The sequence below is a fragment of the Macaca thibetana genome, chromosome 1 (genome assembly GCF_024542745.1).
Source record: "Macaca thibetana thibetana isolate TM-01 chromosome 1, ASM2454274v1, whole genome shotgun sequence".
In the NCBI taxonomy this organism is placed as follows: Eukaryota; Metazoa; Chordata; class Mammalia; order Primates; family Cercopithecidae; genus Macaca; species Macaca thibetana.
This window is the reverse complement of record NC_065578.1, coordinates 200,920,952-200,939,397: the sequence shown is the minus strand read 5'-3', so window position 1 is coordinate 200,939,397 and position 18,446 is coordinate 200,920,952. Positions and strand designations below refer to the sequence as shown.

Sequence of the window (18,446 nt, the reverse complement as noted above, 5' to 3'; positions counted from 1 at the left end):
ATCCACCCGCCCTGGCCTCCCAAAGTCCTGGGATTACAGGCTTGAGCCACCATGCCCGGTCTATTTTGTTTCTTATGTTACTACAATTTGAGGGTCAGTGCCCTTTTCTAAGGCATTAAGTACTACTCTCTCTTTTTTTGTTGTTGTTTTGCTTTTTGTTTTTTGTTTTTGAGACAGTGTCTGGCTCTGTCACTTAGGCTGGAGTGCAGTGGCTCAATCTCGGCTTGCCGCAACCTCCGCCTCCCAGGTTCAAGCGATTCTCCTACCTCAGCCTCCTGAGTAGCTGGGAATACAGGCATGCGCCACCATGCCCAGCTAATTTTTTGTATTTTTAGTAGAGACTGGATTTCTCCATGTTGGTCAGGCTGGTCTCCTGACCTCAAGCGATACGTCTGCCTCGGCCTCTCAAAGTGCTGGGATTACAGGCCACCTCTCCTGGCAAGTACTACTTTCTCACTATCATATCCTTTCTGCAGAGGAGGACTTCCACCTATGGAAATGGTGTTTATGTTACGATTCAATGGCAAAGACTAAGAATAATCAGTTGAAGGAACGAATTCTTTCCAGGAAAAGAATTTTAAACAAAGCATGACTTGAATGCTAAAAGCCTTCTTCTACTCACAATTTTCCTTTTTCCTGTGGTAAAATATTATAGAGGAGCTGTTTTTACTAAACCATTTCTTCCCTCCTCTCATCATTCCAAAATAGTTAAAATTGCTGTTAAGTTTAGTCTTAGAGGTCACTCCCTGAAGCTTCTAGCTTTATGCCTACTTGATTGTTTTGTCCCTTTCCAGTCGTACAAAAGGATGCTATCATTTTGATTAGAATTCCTTGTCTTAGTTTCTTGTTTAAAAATTTTAAAAGTATCATGTCCATTGATTACAGAGCAGTGGTTTGGTATTTTTAATTTAGTAGTAGATAGTCACAACTACATAAAGAAAGCTTCTGGTTGGGTCCAGTGGCTCATGGCTGCAATCCCAGCACTTGGCCCAGGCCAAGACAGGAGGATTGCTGGAGCCCAGGAGTTCAAGACCAGCCTAGGAACATACCAAGACTTTGTCTGTACACAAAAGTAAAAAATTAGCCAGGCACAAAGTGGTGCATGCCTATGGTCCTAGCTACTTGGAGTGCTGAGGTGGGAGGAACGCTTGAGCAGAGGAGTTCGAAGCTACAGTGAGTCATGCTTTGGGGTCCATACTGAATATGTTACTTACTAATTGAATTTTCTTCAGAAAGATACCTCACTACTTAGTTTTTGAAATCAAATACATAAGAGTTATACTGAGTCAGTAGCTACCTTGAGTGTAACGTCTTTTTTTAAATGTATTTTCCTTGGCTTCTCTTGCATGTTTCCTAGAGTGTAACATCTTATATCTAATGTAGAAACTGTCAGTGTATTCAACATGTAAAGTGCCTTTATTTAAATTATTTGAAACAGTATCACAAAACTCAGATTCTCTATACCCCACAGCCATCAAAATAAAACCATGATAGCAAGCAAATCATTTATTTCAGCTATATCAGTGATTTCATTTTTCCCTCATAATGATTTTGTTTTCTAGCTGGTCCAGTTCTGATGGCAAAGATGATCCAATTGAAGTATCTAAAGACAGTATATTTGTGAAGATCTTACAGAAACTTTTAAAAGATGGTAAGTGGTTTGACTATACTGTTGGAAATTACAGTGTCACTCTTCAGTTTTTTGGGTTTTTTGTTTGTTTGTTTTTGAGATGGAGTACTGCTCTGTCGCCTAGGCTGGAGTGCAGTGGTGTGATCTCGGCTCACTGCAACCTCCACCTCCTGAGTTCATGCGAATCTTCTGCCTCAGCCCCCGGAGTAGCTGGGACTACAGGCCTGCACCACCAAGACTGGCTAATTTTTATGTTTTTAGTAAAAGCAGGGTTTCACCATATTGGCCAGGCTGGTGTCAAACTCCTGACCTCGTGATCCACCTGCCTCAGCCTCTGTCTAAAGAATAAAAAAACCAAGAAGCTTTCATTTGGCGTCTATCCACATTGATCTCCATGCGTTAGTTTTCAGATTTGTAGCTTCCATTTGTAGCTGTAAAAACGCCACAGACTGAATTGTGTCTAAGTATCTAGCGCTAATATTTAAGGGCAGCTTTGCAGTTTTTGTTATTCTTAGTGGATTGTAAAACAGGTGAAAAACAGGAATGGAAAGTCATAATTTCATAAAGGACAAGAATAGTAGAAACTTTTTTTTTTTTTTGAGATGGAGTCTCATTGTGTTGCCCAGGCTGGAGTGTAGTGGCTCAGTCTCGGCTTACCACAACCTCCGCCTCCCAGGCTCAAGTGATTCTCCTGCCTCAGCGTTCTGAGTAGCTGGGATTACAGGCACGCACCACCATGCCTGGCTAATTTTTGTATTTTCAGTAGAGACAGGGTTTCACCATGTTGGTCAGGCTGGCCTCGAACTCCTGACCTTGTGATCTGCCTGCCTTAGCCTCCTAGAGTGCTGGGATTACAGGCATGAGCCACCGTGCCCAGCTGAAATTTTTATTTAAATAAAAATATAGGCAGGTGCAGTGGCTCACACATTGGGAGGCCAAAGTGAGAGAATCACTTGAGCCCAGTAGTTCAAGACCAGCCGGAGCAACGTAGGGAGATCGTGTCGCTATATTTAAAAAAAAAAAGAAAAAAAGAATTAGTTGGACACAGGGGTGCATGCCTGTGGTTCCAGCTACTGGGGAAGCTGAGGTAGGAGGATTGCTTGAGCCCAGGAGATGGAGGCTGCAGTGAGCTGTCATGGTGCCACTGCACTTCAGCCTGGGTGATAGAGTGAGACCTTGTCTCAAAAAAAAAAAAAAATTATATATGTGTGTGTGTATTATATATGTATATTTTACCTATATAAGTCGTGTGGTTTTTTTTTTTTTTTTTAAGAACAGGACAAATGTATTTTTAGAACCTTCTTAATAATATGGCTTTCAAGCACAGTAGTGTTTTTAAAGGACAGATTCTGAAGGTAGGGAGATACAGATAACCTTGCGTTATATTTCATAGGCATTGACAGTGCAACAGCTACTTCAGCCTGTGCATTCGTCCTGCAGACATATTTCAATTACCCACAAGGTTTGTTTTTACATGTTACCTGAAATACATTATACATATAGAACAAAATGCCTGTCTCATTAAATGAAGTTTAAATTTTTTTCTACTTAGTCACCAACATTTAATAGTTGAGAATAGTGTTATGAAAGTCTTATTTTGCCAGGTGCGGTGGTTCATGCCTGTAATCCCAACAGTTTGGGAGGCCGAGGCGGGCAGATCATGAGGTCAGGAGATCGAGACCATCCTAGCTAACGTGGTGAAACCTTGTCTCCACTAATACTACAAGATAATTAGCCGGGTGTGGTGGAGGGCGCCTGTAGTCCCAGATACTCGGGAGGCTGAGGCAGGAGAATGGTGTGAACCCAGGAGGCGGAGCTTGCAGTGAGCTGAGATTGCACAAATGTACTCCAGCGTGGGCGACAGAGCGAGACTCCGTCTCAAAAAAAAAACAAAAAGTCTTATTTTTCTGGCTTCACTTGAAAATCAAAGATTTGCGTATATGAGACTGAAACTGTTACACTTAGCAGTCAGCTTGGGCTGAAGAATGCTGCCCTCCTGCAGCCAGGCCATTGGCTTAAGTTTACCAAGATGCCCTATGGCTGCCTTCACTCATACAGTCTGTTACCTACCAAGCTTTTGCAAGCATTTGAGTTTTAAAAGTCAAATAAAATGTTACTTTTTAAAGAGAATTTATCTTTTACAAATTAATGTGGTATCTTTACAAGTATATCATTTTACAGAGAAATAACTTTTATTGAAAGTGTGTTTGTTAATCATAATAAATGATATACAAATATTTTGTTTGGATTTAGTCTCATAACACTTATCAACTCAGATTTTTCTTGTATAACAATTAAGTACCAGGTGTGGTAGCTCAAACCTGTAATCCCAGGACTTTAGGAGGCAGAGGCAAGAGAATCCCTTGAGCTCAGGAGTTTAAGACCAGCCTGGGCCACATAGCAAGACCCCACCTCTACAGAAAAAAAAAATTAGCCAGGCTTGGTGGTGCATGCCTATAGTCCCTGCTACTCAGGAGGCTGAGGTGGGAGGATCACTTGAGCTGGGAAGGTCAAAGGGTTGAAGTTACAGTGAGCTATGATCGTACCACTCCACTCCAGCCTGGGTGAGAGTGGAGACCTTATCTCAATAAAAAATAAAAACTACAATTAAGAACCAAAAAATAGGCTGGGCACAGTGGCTCACGCCTGTAATCCCAACACTTTAGGAGACTGAGGTGGGTGGATCGCTTGAAGTCAGGAGTTCAAGACCAGCCTAGCCAACATGGTGAAACACCATTTCTACTAAAAATACAAAAAATTAGCTGGGCGTAGTGATGGGCACCTGTAATCCCAGTTACTGGGGTGGCTGAGGCAAGAGAATCATTTGTACCCAGAAGGCAGAGGTTGCTCTGAGTTGAGATGGCACCATTGCACTCCAGCCTGGCCAGCAGAGTGAGACTCGGTCTGAAAAAAAAAAAAAAAAAAAAAAAAAAATGATGCAAGACCCTTTGAGGATTTTTTTTTTAAACCAGTATTTGATTTTGAGAATCTTATGGTAATGTAGCAAATTATAAAATACTATTGGCTTATTATTTTGAAAATTTTCATCCAGTTTTCTCTGTCAAATGAGAAAATTGTATATGCTTGTTTGTAACTACACAGATGTCAGACAATCCATTTAGTTCATGTTCATTGGCTTTTCAGCTCTATGGATGACTTGTGAGGAAATGATTCTTTTGCCTATCTAATTTTAGATTTATACTGTAAATACATTTTGAGATACTATAGCTAGCATTCATAACAGTGTTTCTACTAAATTATTCCCTAAATAGGGGATCCTATAAGTGTTTGAAATACTTGTTTTCAAGCTTGGGAATACATGAAAACGTTTCAGATCTTACTAAACACTTTAAATAGAATGGCTCTTTTGACCACTGGAGGGAAAAACACTCAGGCAGCCCCTATGAAGAGTAAGTATCACATTGTTAGACTTGAAAGTATGTTTGACAGATGGAAGGAATTTAGAAGAGAGTATTTCCCAACAGCGAAGTGACGTTATATTTAAATAGAAGCACAGGTGTTTTTGTCATCAATCATCTGAATTCATTTGAGAGTTTTATAATAATTGAAAAATGACTTCTTGTGTTTGTGTTTATAGGCATTCAGCTCAGTGAGTACTTACCGGAGGTGAAAGACCTGCTGCAAGCAGATCAGCTTGGAAGCTTAAAGTCCAATCCTTACTTCGAGTTTGTTTTGAAAGCAAATTATGAATATTATGTTCAGGGACAAATATAACTTTTTCTAAAAATGGCCATTGTTCATGAAATTTGTGTAAGTGTGTCCTTATAAAAATTTTAGGCCATAAACAAGTATAAGTTTGTACAATTTCAGAACATGTATAGCTGAGTTTTTACACTTTATATGTAGGAAGCTAATATAAAATAGTTATGTAACTGTGATTTTGGTTTTCAGTTACGTGACTTGTTTTTTCCACCTGAAATGTGTCAGTTGTTGTTCCTGTACTCGGTGCCCTTTCTTCTTCCTCTGACATGGCCCCAGGTTCTAGAGTTCTGGTCCTGGTTCTAGCTACTCACATGCACAAATCACTTGTAGGCCTCAGTTTCTGTGACCATGAAAATTACTAGATTGCACTAGCTTGTCTCTAAAATTCTGTGATTCCAGATACTTTGCACCAAAGAGAATCTAGGGTGTTTGGTATCTGTTTCAGTTAGGGCTAATGGGAAATGTCCAGTAAAATAAGTGTCAACTTTGCTGACTTATTATGAGATGAAAAACAAAAGCAGAGCAGGCCTAACTCATGTGAGCTTGATAATTATGAACTCACTGGGAGCATTTTAAACTTTTCTACATAAATAATAAATGAGCACTACTGAAAGTATTTTAGTGAATGAAACATTTATGTGGTTTTCTAACCTGTCTATAAATTACTGTTGATGTTTAGTTCTTTCAGTATGGGGATTCAGTCAGCCTCATGTATTTTCAGAATGACTTTCATGAATCTTGACCACAGTCGGCCTAGTTAGTCAAAAGCATGAATGATACTAGAAACCATTATAGGCTGTCCTAATATGGCAATCGATGTGACTAAAAGGTACTGTTCTCTCTGAGCTTTGTCCTGACCGGTGTCATCACTCACTCGGTGTTTATCTGAGTTTTAAATAAAGGCCAGAGGTTGGACAGGGAGTTGCTGGCATGTCCGCGCCTTGGCCCAGTCGAATGCCCACTAACCAGCTTGCTCCAGCATCTGAAAAGGTCAGAAGTTAAACATGGTGAAGAGTCCAGTTCCTGGATTCACAGAGCCCAGCATCAGGCCTTCTCCCCCGCAGACTGCAAGGCCAGCCCTTGAGTATATTTGGAAGATCAGGTTAATGGAACTGTTTGTAAATCAAAGAGAAGAAACTAGCAGCCTGGTCTTTTTCTCTTTGCAGCTCGTGTGTCAGGACAGCATTAGGGTCTGGGTTGGGAACATGTTGGAAGGTACTAGGAGAAGTTGGGAAGAGCAGCTTGTCAGATGGCCGGTAAGAAACCGCTGAGTACTTGTATTGTAAGATAAGGCTTTGTTTTTACATGGAGGTCAGCTGTCAGTGTTCACTTCTCACCTGTAGGACTCTGTCAGGTGATAATGTGCTCTGGGACACACAGGCTCCCACCACCCTCCTTTGCAGCTGCAAACCTAGTGATCCCTGGTGGATGGGACGGTACCACAGGAAAGCCGATCTGATCATGCCCCAGAACCCACTGATTGTGTGGATGTAAAACGACTGCTCTTATGGTGTGAAGTGGAGCATCCTGTCAAGGGAGGAAAAAGCTCACTCTTCTAATCCTCTTTCTCTCTATCTCATAGTTAGTGGCTATTACACTCAAATGGTTGAGTTTTTAAAAATTATTTTAACAGGGAAAATGAAATTAAGACCTAGGATTTTGAATAATTTTTTCTCTAGAATTTTAAAAAGTGGTTTCACAGCAGAGTCTTCATCAAAGAATTATTAATGGTTTTTGTATAAAGTAGCTGATAATTATACAGGTGCTGTGTGACATTTCTATGGAAAGAGACACTTTACTGACTTGGAAAAGGTTTGTGATCATGCCTGTCTTTAAGTGCTGCCCTGAGAGTCCCAGCTTGGGACCTTGACAGAATACAAGAGGAAAGTGTTGTGTGTGGTCGTGAGCAGAGGGGAGTGTGCGCAGGCGTGGGGACTGGCATGTCTTGAGAATTTGTGAACAGAATGGTGTCAAGGATTGCGGCAGACCTGGAGACAGACAGTAAAAACTTGCTGAACTCCTGAGTGAGGTTAAGGCTACTGACACCTCTCTTTGAGGGCTTTCATTGTTTTTTTTGTTTGTTTGTTTTGTTTTCTTTGAGACGGAGTCTCTCTCTGTCGCCCAGGCTGGAGTGCAGTGGCGCGATCTCCACTCACTGCAAGCTCCACCTCTTGGGTTCACACCATTCTCCTGCCTCAGCCTCCCGAGTAGCTGGGACTACAGGCGCCCGCCACCATGCCTGGCTAATTTTTGTGTTTTTAGTAGAGCGGGGTTTCACCGTGTTAGCCAGGGTGGTCTCGATCTCCCGACCTCGTGATCCGCCCGTCTCAGCCTCCCAAAGTGCTGGGATTACAGGTGTGAGCCACCGCACCCGGCCGAGGGCTTTCGTTTTTAATGATTGAACTGTGTTTCTTTTTTTTACTTCAGGGGCTGAATTGTAGTTTTCCTAACATCACCCACCTACATCCTACACACCTGGACATTTTGAGGCTAACTTTAAAAACAGTGTAGCCTGTTCCTGACATGTTATCCTGAGGATGCCTGAAAAAAAAAAAAATAAATATATATATATATATATATACACACACACACACACACACACCCGTGTAAACAAATCCACTGATTAAAAGCCAACATACATTAAAAAAAAATAATACTGGGTCAGGCATGATGGCTCACATCTGTAATCCTAGCACTTTGGGAGACCAAGATGGGAGAATCGCTTGAGCTCAGGAGTTCACAAGCAGCCTGGGCAACATAGCAAGACCCTGTCTGTACAAAAAAAAATTACAAAAATTAGCCAGGCATGGTGATGTGTGCCTGTGGTCCCAGCTACTTGGAAGGCTGAGTTGGGAGGATTGCTTGAGCCCAGGAGTTTGTGACTACAGTGAGCCATGATCATACGACTGCACTCCAGCCTGGGTGACAGATTAAGACCCTGTCTCAAATAATATGTAATTCTAAATTTTAAGAAAAACACTGTAGAAAATGAATCACCCCTCCTGAGGAGCCTTTTTAGACAGTTTTTCCTAATCACCTCCCACTCCAAAGAAAGTGTAATACCACACACCTACTATATATCATTCATTCGTTCGTTCATTCATTTATTTATTTGGAAATGGAGTTCTTGCTCTGTCACCCAGGCTGGAGTCCAGTAGCATGGATTCAGCTCACTGCAACCTCTGCCTCCTGGGTTCAAGCAATTCTCCTGCCTCAGCCTCCCCAGTAGCTGGGATTACAGGCACTCGCCACCACGCCTGGCTAATTTTTGTATTTTTAGTAGAGACGGGATTTCACCATGTTAGCCAGGCTGGTCTCGAACTCCTGACCTCAGGTGATCTGCCTGCCTCGGCCTCCCAAAGTGCTGGGATTATAGGCGTGAGCCACCACACTTGGTGGACTATCTTTTAAATATACTGTGGCCTTTGGAAGCCACAAACCATTGTACTAGCTGAATTTTTTTCACTCCCTAAGAACCAAGTTTTCCCCCTTTGAGAATGCCCATCTTAATTATTCTTTAGAATACAATTTTTTTAAATGCGTGATACTTTACCATATGGCAGAACCATAATTAACGTAACAGCCTCTTGCTGTATCTCTCTCTCAAAAATTAAGACACACGGGGTTTTGTGGGTTTTTTTGTTTTGTTTTGTTTTGACCATTTTAAATACTAGAATAAATCTTTGTACAAAAATCTTTATGCCCTCCAAATACGGTGAACATGACATTGACTCTCGCTGCTCAGTTGTGACATTGATGTGTGTATACTGAGCAGGCCAATTTCTAATATTCTTTTCTCGCCTTTCCTGCCACTGCACTGTGTGCATCTGCCCCAAGCCCTTAGTTATTGGAAGCAAGACATGGCATCATGTGCTGAATGTTTCATATGTCTCAGGTACTCACCTAGTTTGTTGTTTTGTTTGTTTTTGTTTTTGTTTTTGTTTTTGTTTTTTTTGAGACGGAGTCTTGCTCTGTCCCTAGGCTGGAGTGTACTGGCATGATCTCAGCTCACTGCAACCTGTCTCTTGGGTTCAAGAGATTCTTCTGCCTCAGCCTCCCTAGTAGCTGGGATTACAGGCACCCGCCACCATGCACAGCTAATTTTTTTGTATTTTTAGTAGAGACCAGGTTTCACCGTGTTGGCCAGGCTGGTCTCGAACTCCTGACCTCAGGTGATCTGTCCACCTGGGCCTCCCAAAGTGCTGGGATTTCAGGCGTGAGTCACCACACTCAGCTCTCCCCTACTTTTAATCCTCAAATCAGTCTTAGGGAATATCATGAGTTGAGAATGCTTTCTGGAAAGTCGCTTGTCCAAGATCACATAGCCAGTCAGAGGGGAAGGTAAATGTAGCTCTGCTTGACTCCAGAATGCAAGCTCCTAACCAGTTCTTGATATTCTGGGTATAAAGGAGGTTGAAGAGTAGGCACTGCTCCAATGAATCAACAGGCTCTTGGAGGTGGCCATGAGTGCACACACCACCAGCTTCAGGAGGAGGAAAAAGGAGAAAATCCAAGCCCTTTTTTTGCGACTGCCAGGAGTTGACCCAACCTTTTGTTTTTGTTTTTGTTCTTGTTTTTTTTTTTTGAGATAGGGTCTCTGCTGCCCAGGCTGGAGTGCAGTGGTAGGATCTCGGCTCACTGCAACCTCCACCTCCCAGGTTCAAGTGATTCTCCTGCCTCAGCCTCCCAAGTAGCCGGAATTACAGGCGTGCACCGCCACGCCTGGCTAATTTTTTTTTTTTTTTTTTGAGACGGAGTCTGGCTCTGTCGCCCGGGATGGAGTGCAGTGGCCGGATCTCAGCTCACTGCAAGCTCCGCCTCCCGGGTTTACGCCATTCTCCTGCCTCAGCCTCCCACGTAGCTGGGACTACAGGCGCCCGCCACCTCGCCCGGCTAGTTTTTTGTATTTTTTAGTAGAGATGGGGTTTCACTGTGTTAGCCAGGATGGTCTCGATCTCCTGACCTCGTGATCCGCCCGTCTCGGCCTCCCAAAGTGCTGGGATTACAGGCTTGAGCCACCGCGCCCGGCCTAATTTTTGTATTTTTAGTAGAGATGGGGTTTCACCATGTTGGCCAGGCTGGTCTTGAACTCCTGACCTCAAGTGATCCACCCGCCTCAGCCTCCCTGAGTGCTGGGATTATAGGCATGGGCCACCACACCTGGCCGACCCGACCTTTTTAAGTAGCTTGTAAGGAGAATGAGTTTGTCTTTGTCTACCCAGTCCCTGGAATGTCTCTAACTTGGAGTGCCCAGCCAGCCCCTCAAAGCTGAGTTTCTGGGGAAGCCATGACTTTTCATATTAGGATGGCTTTGGCTCATTACTGGGAAAGATCCCTCAAGGGCCTGTTGTGTTTTGCACTGTACTCAGTGTTGGGGAAGATTAGAGAGAAGCCGCAGTCCTTGCCCTCCCTGGCCACTGGCAGTAGAAGGAAGGACAGCCCAAGCCTGTCTCCTCCACTGGCTGCTGTGGAACCTGGGGTGTGTTTTAACTCATTAAGCCTCAGTTTTCTTTTAAAAAAAAAAAAAAAAAAAAAAAAAAAAAAAAAAAAAAAACTGGAATGAGTAATACCTATCTTATTTACCTTAGGATAGTTAAAAGGTTAATTGAAACATAAAAGCATATTATGAAGTGTTTTACCAATTCCTGTTTAAATTGATAGGAAACACAGTAGGGAAGACTGGGACTGAGCGAGATTGGGGTACGGTTGAGTGGCACGATTGGAGAGAAGGGAAGTGCGAACACACTGGCGTAGTGGTAGCAGAAGGGCCCCACCAGGGTATGAAGAGCTGAGACTGCACCTGAAAACTTAGAAGCAGGAACTCCCTGTCAAGCACACCCTACATGGCTGACCTTTACTTAGTGACAGTTCTCAAAATGCTGTGCAGGGCGCTGCTGCGCTCCCCCAAAACATACATGTATGGAGACGTGGCTCTGCCACCCACCGTTCAGTCTATTCTCTAAGCCAATGAGAATGCAACAAGACCAGAATGGGACTGAGGGTGGCCTGTGGTGACCTGTCAGGGACTATTTAAACCAGCTGCAAATCATGTGGGCAGGGAACAGATGCCTGAACTGGCCACTTCAGGGGCCATCTCCCACAGTTTGCTGTACTAGCAGGTCTCTGTTCGCTTGTGAGTGTTTTTAATCATGGTCAGCATTTAGTGTGGGTTTGAATGTAACAGACTGAGCTTAGAAAAGCTTTCTGTAAGGAAAGGTAAGAGTTGGACTGAGCAAGAGTTTTGAAAAATAGTGACAGTCCCATTCTCCTTTGGAATGCGAACAGATATTGAGGTATCCAGTGAACGGCAGCAAATTTCCTACTTTCAAGGCCTAAATGTAAGCTAGTCCCCTTATGTTACATGCAACTCATTTGCCAGGTGGTTTTTTTCAAGTACCTCCACTACTCGCTGACACAGGAGGACACAGGATATTAAAAATGAAATACAGTTCTGTCAGTTATTCACTTATTCTCCAAAATACTTGGAAGAACTAAATATGATACCATAGGAGCCTTTATACTCACCACGTAGTCCCTATACTAGCCAAACTCCTTATTTTTTAATTGATTGTTTTTAGGAGGGTAGTATTTTATTCACTAAAACATTTTTGTTAATACTTCTTTATTTTTAGGATGAGCTGCCATGATGTGGGCTACAGAGGAGGGTCACATATGCTTCTATCCCCCTTTTAGAGAATCCGCACCTGTCCCAGTTGCTGATTTCCACTACCAAATGTGAATTGCAACTATTTTAGGAGCACTTAAGCACACCAGAAAAATGAGTGATTCTGTTCTGGCCCACACCGTATCACTGATGTACCCCCTTAAAGCATGTCACTGAGTTCATCACAAAAGACTGCTCCTCCTGTGCCCTCCACAAGGTTAGAACTGTCCTTGTCTTGGGGAAAAGAGAGAGAGAGAGAGAGACAGGCACCAGCTGGGTAACCTCTGCTGACCCCCACTGTACTTTACCATAAGTAGCTCCAAATCCTTCTAGAAAATCTGAAAGGCATAGCCCCATATATCAGTGATATAAATAGAACCTGCAGCAGGCTCTGGTAGGTGATGACTCTAAGGTGGACTGGGAGGCAGCCCGGCCTTGGCAGGCATCATCCTCTAAATATAAAGATGAGTTTGTTCAGCCTTTGCAGAAGGAAAAACTGCCATCCATCCTAGAGTGCTGCGTACTTGCCCCCCTCTCCCCCCGCCCTTTATTGGCAGGAAGGACCAGCAAAGCCTCATCTAGGAAGAGCCCCTCACCCATCTCCACCTCCATTCCAGGTCTAGCCAGTCCCGGGTTATGACCCTCGTCTTTCAGCCCCAGGAGAGGGACACACATAGTGCCACCGAAGACGTTGGGGGAGGGCCTCAGCCCACCAAAACCTGGGGCCAGTGCGTCCTAGAGGAGGGGAACCCTCACCCCTTCAATCCCTTTAGGAGACCCAAGTACTCTGCGCGTCCCTGAGGCGGACAGCTCCGTGTGCCCAGGCTTTGCGTCTGACGGGCCTATCCCCGGGAGCCCCCGCGCCTCTTCCCCGGCGCTCCGCCCTCGCCTACCCCCCCGCCAGTTGTCTGTCCTGCGACAGCTGCGCGCCCTCCGGCCGCCAGTGGCCCTCTGTGCGGTGGGGGAAGGGGTCGACGTGGCTCAGCTTTTTGGATTCAGGGAGCTCAGGGGTGGGAAGAGAGAAATGGAGTTCCAGGGGCGTAAGGGGGAGGGAGTTCGCCTTCCTTCCCTGCCTGAGGCTCAGGAGTGACGGCTTCTCCAATCCGCCCAAGCCCACCACTCCACACGTCTCCCTCCTCCCGGTAGTCGCAAGTGGGAGTTTGGGAATCTGAGCAAAGAACCTGAAGAGGAGTTGAAATACTGGAAGTTAGCAGTCAGGCACCTTCCCGAGCTCCCAGGGCGCTCAGAGTGGGCATGGGTGGGGAGGCCTTTGGAACAGGTGTGGTTCCCGGAGCGCAGGCGCACACATGCACCCACCGGCGCACGCGGTGACCCTCGCCCCACCCCATCCCCTCCAGCGGGCAACTGGGTCGGGTCAGGAGGGGCAAACCCGCTAGGGAGACACTCCATATACGGCCCGGCCCGCGTTACCTGGGACCGGGCCAACCCGCTCCTTCTTTGGTCAACGCAGGGGACCCGGGCGGGGGCCCAGGCCGCGAACCGGCCGAGGGAGGGGGCTCTAGTGCCCAACACCCAAATATGGCAGGAGAAGGGCAGCGACATTCCTGCGGGGTGGCGCGGAGGGAGTGCCCGCGGGCTATATAAAACCTGAGCAGAGGGACAAGCGGCCACCGCAGCGGACAGCGCCAAGTGAAGCCTCGCTTCCCTCCCGCGGCGACCAGGGCCCGAGCCGAGAGTAGCAGTTGTAGCTACCCGCCCAGGTAGGGCGGGAGTTGGGAGGGGACAGGGGGACAGGGGAATACCGAGGGGAACCTGAAGGACTCCGGGGCAGAACCCAGTCGGTTCACCTGGTCAGCCCCAAGCCTGCGCCCCGAGCGCTGTGCCTCGTCTCCGGAGCTACATGCGCTTTAAAAAGGAGACAAGACAGACTCTGGAAATTAGACGTCTCCAGATTTTTCTCTAGCCCCTCTGGGCTGCTTTATGCGGCATGTAGGATGTGCCTAGGGAGATAAACGGTTTTGCTTTAGTTGTCGCCAAGGCAGTTCCCTTCCGAACTAGCGCTAGAGCTAATGAGCGAGCAGCCAGGACCACCCATGCTCCGTTTCCAACAGGCAAAAAGGCCCTTTCTGAGTTTGAAATGTCATAGGGTTCCTAACAGGTCACTCTTCCCTGGATGGGGTGCCAACGCCTTTCCCATGGGCATCTCCTTCCACCCTCACGCTGGCCCAGCGAGCAGGCAGTGCCCAGGCCTTATCTTCCTAGGTGACAGATGTGGTCAGGGAGGTGCAGAGAGCATGGGCACTAGCGTCCAGCTCCTGGAGCAGGTGTCAGGCAGGGAGGGCAGACAGGTCTTGGGGGACATGTTCCCCTGGCTGTGTGGACAGAGGACTTCTCAGTGTGGTCTCATGACCTTGTGCCCCTTTTCCTGGTGCAGGGCAGCCCTTAGCCAGGGGCAAAGCTCAGGAAGAGAACCCCTGGTCGCCGCCCTGGTAGAATTTGAGTGGTTCTGGCATGGGATATCCCTAGGTTCCTGGGGAGGGAGGACGTCTGAGCCGGCCAGGCCTCCCCCGCTGCCGCTGAGACGTCTGCGCTGATGCACCGCGCCTCTTCGCGGTCTCCCTGTCCTTGCAGAAACTAGACACAATGTGCGACGAAGACGAGACCACCGCCCTCGTGTGCGACAATGGCTCCGGCCTGGTGAAAGCCGGCTTCGCCGGGGATGACGCCCCTAGGGCCGTGTTCCCGTCCATCGTGGGCCGCCCCCGACACCAGGTCAGGCTGCCGCTCCGCGGAAGGAGCCGGGTCGGGGTCCCCGCGTAACCCAGTCTGGTGCCACCCGGAGCGGCGTTAATGGGTGCGTGGTGTCTCGGATCCGCAGGGCGTCATGGTTGGTATGGGTCAGAAAGATTCCTACGTGGGCGACGAGGCTCAGAGCAAGAGAGGTATCCTGACCCTGAAGTACCCTATCGAGCATGGCATCATCACCAACTGGGACGACATGGAGAAGATCTGGCACCACACCTTCTACAACGAGCTCCGCGTGGCTCCCGAGGAGCACCCCACCCTGCTCACCGAGGCCCCCCTCAATCCCAAGGCCAACCGCGAGAAGATGACCCAGATCATGTTTGAGACCTTCAACGTGCCCGCCATGTACGTGGCTATTCAGGCCGTGCTGTCCCTCTACGCCTCCGGCAGGACCACCGGTGAGTGCCCGCTGCGCCCAGGCCCCTCTCCCGCCCCCGCCCCCGCCCCTAGCGCTGAGCGCCCAGCCTTGGTCTCGCCCCCAGCGACTCACTCTCTCCCGCGCGCACAGGCATCGTGCTGGACTCCGGCGACGGCGTCACCCACAACGTGCCCATCTATGAGGGCTACGCGCTGCCGCACGCCATCATGCGCTTGGACCTGGCGGGCCGCGATCTCACCGACTACCTGATGAAGATCCTCACTGAGCGCGGCTACTCCTTCGTGACCACAGGTGCGCGGAGCCCCGACACCCCGGGAGGGAGGGCCGGCGGCGGGCCCTGAGTGAGGGCTCCTCTCCTGCTTCTACCCTACGCAGCTGAGCGCGAGATCGTGCGCGACATCAAGGAAAAGCTGTGCTACGTGGCCCTGGACTTCGAGAACGAGATGGCCACGGCCGCTTCCTCCTCCTCTCTGGAAAAGAGCTACGAGCTGCCAGACGGGCAGGTCATCACCATCGGCAACGAGCGCTTCCGCTGCCCGGAGACGCTCTTCCAGCCCTCCTTCATCGGTGAGCCCCGCGCGCCCGCGCCCCCTACCCCAGGCCCCGCCGGCCCCCGGCGCCCGGAGCTCCCGCTCACGCTCCCCTCCGCGGTCCCCAGGTATGGAGTCGGCGGGCATTCACGAGACCACCTACAACAGCATCATGAAGTGCGACATCGACATCAGGAAGGACCTGTATGCGAACAATGTCATGTCGGGGGGCACCACGATGTACCCCGGGATCGCTGACCGCATGCAGAAAGAGATCACCGCGCTGGCCCCCAGCACCATGAAGATCAAGGTGGGCGGCGGCCTGCGCGGGCTGTCGGCGGGGTGGGCTCTCGGGTGAGGTCTCCCCACCTCACGCTCTGTCTTGCAGATCATCGCCCCGCCAGAGCGCAAGTACTCGGTGTGGATCGGCGGCTCCATCCTGGCCTCGCTGTCCACCTTCCAGCAGATGTGGATCACCAAGCAGGAGTACGACGAGGCCGGCCCTTCCATCGTCCACCGCAAATGCTTCTAGACACACTCCACCTCCAGCGCGAGACTTCTCAGGACGACGAATTTGCTCAATCGGCTGGCGACTGACCAGCCACCCCGCATTCACTTTCTTTGTAACAACTTCCTTTGTTGCCATCGTAAACTGACACAGTGTTTATAACGTGTACATACATTAACTTATTACCTCATTTTGTTATTTTTCGAAACAAAGCCCTGTGGAAGGAAATGGAAAACTTGAAGAAGCATTAAAGTCATTCTGTTAAGCTGCGTAAAGTGGTCGTGTTTATTTGCTTGGGGTGGGAGTGGAGCCAGAAGAGGGATTCCCATCCCCCCACATCCTCCTTAATCACTTTTCACAATACCCCAAATGAATGGGCTCCCTGGAAGACAAAAGTTACAACTTCCCATGCTCCCCTGCCGGTTTCCCCAGTGGATCAGATCCATCCCAGATCACTGGCAGCTGTTGGTGGCCTGACCTGACCCTCTGGGGCGTGGTGAGGCAGCTTTCTTCCTCTGCGCAGCGCTCCCAAGAGTTGCAGCCCTGCGGCGGCGGCCTCGGCTGGTGGCCCTGGGCCCCTCTGGCAGCGGGCGCTGACCATGGTGCTGGGGCCGGAGAGCTGTTTCTCAGAGGGCATCTCAGCTCCGCCTACGGTGTTCCCTTACTGAATCTCCAGATCTGAGAGGGGGCTGTGTTCTGTATTTAACAAGTCATTTTGTTTTTGTTTTTGTTTTTGTTTTTAATAGAGACAGGGTCTTGCCCCTGTCGCCCAGGGCGGAGAGCAGTGGTGCACTCAGAGCCCAACTGTATCCTCTAACTGAGCTCAAGGGGTCCTCCCACCTTAGCCTCCCCAGTTGCTAATATTTTCGTATGTGCCACCGCGTCCAGCTAATTTTTTATATTTATTGTAGAGACAGGGTCTCAGGATCTTGTTATGCTGCCCAGGCTGGTCTCGAACTCCTGGCCACAACCAATGCTTCTGCCTCAGCCCCCCAAGGTTCTGGGATTACAGTTCTGTGCCACTATGTCCAGGCTTAATAAATGAGTTTTAATTTGCAAGTGAAGACCGTCACTGTCTGTCTCCAATTGGAAGGCCTTTCCTTCACACCAGGTGCTGCTGGTAGAAAGAAGCACCCCCTCCTGCAGGGCCTGGGGAGGAAGCAAGGAAGGGCCAAGTGAGAGCTCCAGAAAGAAGGGCAGCAAAGAAGCGTCGCAGGGTGGGAAGCTGAGGCTGGCACTGGAAGATGGAGAGGTAAGCAAGGGAAGGAGGTACACCCTCCCCCTCCGAAAAAAGTTTTAAAGGCACCAAATTTATCAACAGTTTGAATTTCTGTGGGAGAGTGCAATACCTATTCCTTAAAATGAACTTAAAATTTCCTAGTCAATGTTCTCAAGAGCAGTGGCCCCTAAATACAACGAATTCAGACTCAAAGTAATAAACTCGTTTGTAAATAAGTTTATAGCTGCAATTGACAAAATAGCTATGTTATATGCCAGATAGTCATATGTTTTATCCCTCATTTTCTGGCTTATTGAAAAACTTCAGAAATCTTTGAGGCCTCCAAGGGTGTGGTACTGTCAAATCCAGATATCAAGAGAATTGACAATAATCCTAAAATTTAAGATTTTAATAAAACAATTATATAATACCATGTTCATTGAAAACCTTGTATTGTCCCACTCGGGGTGGATGAAGGTTAAAAATGGGCTAAATACTAGTCTTTCAGAGAGATACCGCTTTTGCTGATAATATTAACCACTATAGACATATCTGATATAATAATACACCAGCATATTAGTAATATTGAATATGGAAAGGCATATCTGAGCAAACACAACCTATAAACACATAGCTTAAATATTTCATTTGTGGCCAGGTGCAGTGGCTCACACCTGTAATCTCAGCACTTTGGGAGGCTGAGGTAGGAGGATCACTTGAGGCCAGGAGTTCGAGACCAGCCTGGCCAACATGATGAAACCCTGTCTCTACTAAAAATACAAAAATTAGCTGGGCATGGTGGTGTGCACCTGTAGTCCCAGCTACTGGGGACGCTGGGGTGGGAGAATCACTTGAGCCCCAAGAGGCAGAGGTTGCAGTGAGCCAAGATTATGCCACTGAACTCCAGCCTGGGGGCAGTGAGACCCTGTTTCATAAATAAATAAATAAATAAATTCATGCAGCCATCAGCCTGGTAAAGTATCACTATTACATGTGTTAGCTGACTGTCATGCTAATGATGTTTGAA

At 47.6% G+C, this 18,446-nt stretch overlaps 3 protein-coding genes across 4 annotated transcripts in view; 2 read left to right on the top strand and 1 right to left on the bottom strand.

Annotated features, from left to right (window-relative positions):
* Positions 1–5,969, top strand: part of NUP133 (nucleoporin 133) — a 69,122-nt gene extending 63,153 nt beyond the window's left edge. Inside the window, exons 25-26 of one of the 2 annotated variants that reach the window (XM_050769045.1) lie at positions 1,563–1,651; positions 5,229–5,969. In XM_050769045.1, the coding sequence (XP_050625002.1) occupies positions 1,563–1,651; positions 5,229–5,365 (226 nt within the window). In that variant the 3' untranslated portion in view covers positions 5,366–5,969. Of the gene's footprint in view, positions 1–1,562; positions 1,652–3,023; positions 3,745–5,228 lie in introns of those variants that run through there. The other variant, XM_050769054.1, reaches the window with a different exon arrangement.
* The window catches only part of GALNT2 (polypeptide N-acetylgalactosaminyltransferase 2), a 1,373,297-nt gene that overhangs the window by 834,362 nt on the left and 520,489 nt on the right, over positions 1–18,446 (bottom strand). The gene's annotated exons all lie outside the window — the stretch shown is intronic.
* Positions 13,627–16,475, top strand: ACTA1 (actin alpha 1, skeletal muscle). The gene is made up of 7 exons (XM_050769286.1): positions 13,627–13,738; positions 14,610–14,750; positions 14,857–15,181; positions 15,292–15,453; positions 15,538–15,729; positions 15,821–16,002; positions 16,081–16,475. Exons 2-7 carry the CDS (start codon positions 14,622–14,624, stop codon positions 16,222–16,224), a joined length of 1,134 nt encoding a protein of 377 aa, XP_050625243.1. The 5' UTR covers positions 13,627–13,738; positions 14,610–14,621; the 3' UTR covers positions 16,225–16,475.